Genomic DNA, 6,371 nt, shown 5'->3' with positions numbered 1-6,371 from the left:
ATCAAACATGAGGGATTATGGGAACCCCTGATTTGCAGTCATCTGGGCAGAAATACAGGTGGTCTGGGGACTCCAGTATGAAGAATAAACTGGGGTTTGTTTGTTTGTTTTTTAGTTTTATTTATTATTGTTATTTTCTAATTTGACCAGACAGAAAAGGGAAAGGGAGAAAGCAAGTTGCCAGGTTCAGGACTCAAACCATGGTCAGCCATGTGGGAGTCTAGCACCTTAACTACCAGGCCACGTGCCAGCCCCTTGAAAAATAGTCTTATAAAGAACTAATATGCCCTTACGCCTCCGGAGTCTGCACTCACTCCGGGTGTTTGTTGTCAGGGTTGCATTGCAGCATTACTGTGGTTCAGGTCCATCCTAAGCCCAGAGGAGGATTCAGTTGCATCTTCCAAGACTTTTTTGCCTCCTTTATAGGTCCATTCCCTCCCTCCTCACCCTGAAAATCTGAATTTCTATGAAATCAGGGCACTTGAACCCAAGTCAAGGCCATAAGGTGGCCCCAGGAGCAGGTAGAATCCCTACCGCCAGCACTGTGGAATAGTTACCCAGTCTTCTTCATAAGACTATTCCAGCATTGTGGAATAAAACTCAAGAGGCCACTGTTCAGCAGCTGTGTGACCTCAGACAAATTATTAAACCTCTCTGAGTCTTGGTTCCCATCTCTGTAAAATGGGTGTAGGGATTCCTCCCTCAAAGAGCTGATGAGACAACTCAACGATGTAACATTAGAGCCTAGCATGGCCACTTATATTGGACCATTAGAAAAGTCATGACACATTTTTGCATAGAAAAATATATCATGACTTTTCCGATGACCCAATATATACATATAAACATGTAAAAGGCACCCAATACATACATGTAGAAAGTCCATCAACCTGCTCCCCTCCAATAGTCAAACTGCCCTGTAGCCCCCACTCACCTTGCCTCTCTGCTTCCCCCGGGAAACCGTTATGGGTGCTGGGCTCACTGACAACATGCTGATATCTTACATCCCAGGGCAGCAGGAAGCCGACCGTTACACCAAAGTGAAAAGCAAGTAACCATTACCTTGAACAGAAAGGACATTTATATTTACTTCAGTGGCTATAAAAGATACCATAAAATATAATATGCAGCATGCATCCTCATGATTAATAACAGATCTTGCAAATTATTCTCTCAGGTCCCTGGGTGCATCCAACTAGTCACTAAGAACAATTAATTCTTTTAGAAAATGAAAGGATTTTGAATTGTCTCTGGCCACTGGAAAATCTACTTGTTGTATTATGAATAAAGAGAAGAGAAAATGAGGCTCATATTCAGGTTTTGTTCCCCTGTGAAGAGAGTAAAGGGGGCGAAGTAGATCAGAGAGACTCAAATGTTGCCACTGTCAGTGCCCCACAGGTGAGAGCCAGGACCTGCCCAAGCTCAAGTCCTAGGTACCTGGAGAACACATAAACACAGGAGTCTGGGGGATGTCCCAGAACAGGCAGATGACTGAGTCTGGTCAGCAGGCAGTACAGAGGTTTCATAATGGAACCTAGCCATAGCAACTAAGGTTTCAGCAACAGGGCTAAAGTCTTCAGGAGGACTGTGGGACCATGAATCCCAGACTTAAAATGGGCATCACTGAATGAGAACCAAAGGGACAAGTCAGGAAGCAAGGAGTAGAACAAGGCTCAGGTCACAGGAAACAAGGTAAGAATGCTGGGCAATCAAGGTCCCAGGTTTTGGCTGAGCTTCTGAATTCCAGATCTGGGCTTCTTAATTCTTCCAACCAAGGTCTCAGAGTCTTGGAAGGTAAGAGAAACCTCCAAGAAGCAGGAAGTGACCCCCATGATGGAAGTGGACATACTGGATGGAAGGATGGCAGGAGCAAGAGGCTAAGCAGAAGGTCATATTGGCAATGGTCATATCAGCAATCAGGTCCACTCTTACCTAACAGACAATGTGGATTCACTCCCAACCTAGAAGAAAAAGCCCACCAACCAACCCCAAGCATGTTCTCCCTTGGTCTCCCTGGGAAACCCCAAGGAAGCTGCAGCCAAATGGAACTATAAGCCCTTGGCAAGGACCATGGGCATACTCAGGATGAACAAGTGGTTGGGGCCAGTGACTTAGAATGAAAAAATTGTGCAACCTTGAAGGAGTTTTTATTGAAACACAGTACACAAGACACCAAAGTGGCCCCCATGGTGGAAGTGAACTCATGTCCACAAGTCTTCCATTTGATATCAAATCACCTCACTGAAGTGTGATACCTCCAGAGAGTGACAGGACATGGAGAGGGGACCTGTTCTCCTGCAAGTCAGAGTTTAGGCTCACCCACCTCCAACCAAATCAGACTTGCTATAAGATAATATGCCCTCGGTGGTATACATGGTCCATTTTGACAACAGAAAGGGTTAACGGAAGTGGAAGGACATTCAACCCAATGGCATACACCAGGTATGAGAAAGTAGCCTGCTGGGTCTTCTCCTTGGAGAAGGAGACAAACCTATTCCACAGTATAGCTTGTGGGCCCTGAGAAAAACACCACCATGTGGGGAGAGGAATTCCAAAGGAGGAGTATAATGGCATCATGGACAGCAGTCCAGGAGCTGTAGAAATGGGCATGTAGCAGAAATGGGGTGACTAGGTTAGATAGAACAAAAAACTAAGGAGTGAAAAAAAAAAACCAGAAAAGGGCAAGGGACAGCCAATCACTCAGTGTGGAGCAGGAAACAGCCAGCAAAACAGGGCCAACACCCAGCTGGCCAGCCTCCACCCCTTCATGTGCAGAGTAAGTTCATGAAGGTTGATCTGCCATAAGCTGAAGGTCTCACTGAAAGAGATCTGGGTCCTTCTGAAGAATGAACAGGTATTCTTCCTCTTGTGCCTGGAGGACAGGACAGAAGAAAGGAGAGAAGTTAAAGATGCAAGAAACATCAGCTCATCTAGAAAAACAAGATGGTGGCTTTGGCCAACTCACCAACTCCCTGCAAGACTTCTCTTGGATACTGATCACACCATGGCCCAATCATGCACCAGAAGAGCTCAGATATTCCAAAGACGCTTTTCAAATAAGTGGAGTAAGCAAAAGCAGTTTCACAGGACATCAAAGATCTGGTAAGATCCACTGGTACAATTTTTATTTTTTAAAAGTACAGTAAATACAGGGACCAGCAGTTGGTGTAATGGCTATGTTGCTGGACTCCCATGTAGTCGACCATGGCTTGAGTCCTGGACCCGGTGGCTTAAACTCATGCTGTGCACACCCCAAGATCCCAAGAGGAGAATGGAGGAGAAGGGATTGGGGCGTGGCCATCCCCTCTGGGGGGTGATTTCTCACTTTCTCTCTTTTTCTCTATCTCTCTCTGTCTTTCTGGCGAGCACACGCACCCAATAGCAAAAATGTCTCAAAAACAAACAAACAAACAAAAAATATATATATACACAGTAAATACATGCCAATGCAGAATCCCCCAGACTCAAATATAATCAAAACCTTTCCAAACGTTTTATTTATTTACTTTTTAAGATTGTTGCCATGAGGCACAGGCACTCATTGGAGAGGAGAGAGACAGAGAAAGACAGTGAGAGGAAAAGTGAGAAATCACCCCCCAGGGGGATGGCCACACTACAATCCCTTCTCCTCTATTTTCCTACTGGGATTTTGGGCACAAAGGCACACATGCACAGCATGATGGTCAATCCACTAGGTCCAGGATGTGAACCACAGTCAGCCATGTGGGAGTTCAGTGCCTTAACCACTATACCACCTGCTGGCTTCCAAACTTTCTGAGGATAAGAATTACTTGGAAACTTGAGCAGGTGGTCCTGAGAGGCCAAGGCCATTATGGATTCAGCCTAGCTCAATCCTTTCTACACCAACAGAAGGACAGGATGAAAACTGTTTATGATGATGACCTATTCAAGACTTCATTTCCTGAATCCACAGAGGAAAAATAATCAGTCAGCCCCTTCAGTGTGCAATAATATATCTTGCTATAAACTAACCTGACATTTGACAGTGGGTCCATGACATATGTGGTCAAATCTCCCTGAACCAGATAATTTTTCAGAATGACCAGTTCCCAGGCCCAGATGGATGAGCTAGAAGTTAATAGCAATCCAACCCTCCTCTCTTAGGTGGGAATATTCAGCCAGAGTGTGGCTCTTCTGAGGTATTCACTGCTCTCAGCTGAGAGGTCTCGAACCCTCACTCCTCTGGATCTATTTCCTTGGAAAGCACATTAGTCTTCCTAATTAATATCCCAATGGTCCTAAGGCATCTAAAAACACCTGAGATCCCAAGGCCTACTGGCCATACTTCCCTGAATCATCATCACCTATAGGAAAAAGGACACTGGTCCACTTGCCTGGCCAGCCATAGGGAGCCAATTCCAGGGCTAGATAGAGACTTCTTGATCTCAAGCCTAAAGACTGTTAGAGGGTGCTGAGATGCTCAGAAAACATTCCAAACTTTACTAAGGGTAAGAATTGCCTAGAAAGCTGGATTAGAAGGATGAGGTCCCAGAATCTACCATTTAACAAATACAGGATGTTTCTGGACCACCCCTCAAAACCCTGCTTGGAAGCATCAGTGAATTCTCTGCAGCTATTATCTGCCCTTAACTTTTCCTACAAGGAGATCTTGAGATTGGGAAGCTCCTGCAGGACACTGTGGACCAGTGGGGAAAAGTGGAGGTGAGTAGGTTCCCTGGGCAGGCCAGGGAGCTGAGAGGAAAGGAGAAGCAGAAGCCCACACTCACTTGGCCAGCGCCCTGATGCAGCAGCGTGACATGTTGAGGAAGGAGCTGGCACTGGCGCGGATGCCAAGGGAGGCCTCGATGCCACGCAGGAGGTCATTGGTCTTGAAGAGCAGCAGCATCTGGCGTGGCACATGGTTGAGAAGCTGGCTGATCTGGGGGAGGTAGTTGGCAGCATTGTTTCGGATCTCTGAGTCCTGAGGCAGCAACAGGGAGACATAAATGGATGGTGGTGTGGGAAGTGGTGCCCAGGGTGGCAGGGGTCTGGGCAGCTGTGAGCAGAAGGAACTTCCAACACAGTTGTGTCGGCACCACTCGGTGTGCTCCCCAAGAGAGCCCAGCACAAGGGATTTATCTATCCTGCACAGATGTCTCAGCCCAACATCTAGGCAAGTACTAATGCAGTGCAAGAGCATGCCAGAGGGGCCAGGGTACTCTCCAAGGCTTCTTCACTGGCCACCAATTTCAGGTCAAGTCTCAAGGAGTCCTGGAAGCTGGTAACAGCTGAGTCATGTCCCCATCCCTCTGGTCAAGTCCAGTAGGGACAGTGGGTGGGTATGAGCTCCTAAACCCAACCCAACTCCAATGTCCTTCCCTACATCTTACACCCACCAGACCTACTCCGCTGCCCACTTGGCCATTGTTATCACCATTCTCTGCACTGGAGCCAGTCTCATTGCACCCACTGCTTGAGGTCCTGATGCCCCCAGGGCGAGTTCAGGGCTAGCCTCAATGCTGGTCATCCTGGCCCTTGCCCCATCTGGTATTTAAGTTGGGAGTCTGGCTTCCCTCCCTTCCTGCCTCTGAGTCTTGCATGGCTCTAGGCAGACAACTGCCCCCAGCCAGAATCTTGAGCATGCACGTGCCTCTGGCTGCTCTTCAGTCTCCAGAAAGATGATGATGATGATGATGATGATGATGATGATGATGATGATGATGATGATGATGATGATGATGATGATGATGATGATGATGATGATGATGATGATGATGATGATGTGATGGTGGTGATGGCAGTGGCCAACACAGAGTGAACATTTATGAAATGAGGCAGGTACTTTGCAATGCTTGCATGTATCAAGCTAATCCCCACAACAACCCTGTCAGGTTGAGAGTATTTTCCCCATTGAAGATGAGGACACTGAGGCACATTAAGAAACCTCCTGAGGTCCACAGCAAGTGAGTGATGAGATGGGATTTGAGCCCACACAGTCCTCCTCCTGCCTTACCACCTGGCTAGGCTGTCTCTCCACCTCAGAGCAGTACTATGTGACCCCTGAGCCAGTCCTTTCATCTTTCTTGACTCAGTGTCTTCATTCGAAAATTGGGGCTGCTAATATCCCACACCCACGTCCTGCCAACACCAAGAGGGTCATCAGAAATAAGGTGTGAGAAGCGCTCTGTGCCAATCAAAGTACTAACCAGGGGCCCGGCAGTGCTGCCAAGAGGCTTTACCACCCGGCTGCTTCCTGCAGTAGAGGCAGAACTCTCGGTCCTTTCAGGACTACGTGTGTGCTGCTGATAACTGAGCTGCTATGGAACTTGAAATGTCCCTCAGGCAGAAGCTATCAGACTGGAACATCTCAGCACAGTACCAGACTCCCAGTGGCCATTGGCTGGCCCCCC

The 6,371-nt window shown here is 47.4% G+C and overlaps 1 protein-coding gene across 2 annotated transcripts in view; it reads right to left on the bottom strand.

Annotated features, from left to right (window-relative positions):
• Window positions 1-2,133: 2,133 nt before the first annotated feature.
• Window positions 2,134-6,371, bottom strand: part of ADCK1 (aarF domain containing kinase 1) — a 124,235-nt gene continuing 119,997 nt past the window's right edge. For both annotated transcript variants that reach the window (XM_027775176.1, XM_006157089.3), the window contains 2 exons: window positions 4,749-4,942; window positions 2,134-2,872 (listed from right to left, as the gene is read on the bottom strand). In XM_027775176.1, coding sequence (XP_027630977.1) covers window positions 2,701-2,872; window positions 4,749-4,942 — 366 coding nt within the window. In that variant the 3' untranslated portion in view covers window positions 2,134-2,700. The remainder of the gene's footprint in view (window positions 2,873-4,748; window positions 4,943-6,371) is intronic.

The sequence above is a fragment of the Tupaia chinensis genome, unplaced genomic scaffold, assembly GCF_000334495.1.
Source record: "Tupaia chinensis unplaced genomic scaffold, TupChi_1.0 Scaffold000528_1, whole genome shotgun sequence".
Lineage (NCBI taxonomy): Eukaryota > Metazoa > Chordata > Mammalia > Scandentia > Tupaiidae > Tupaia > Tupaia belangeri.
This window is presented reverse-complemented; position numbering and strand designations above follow the sequence as displayed.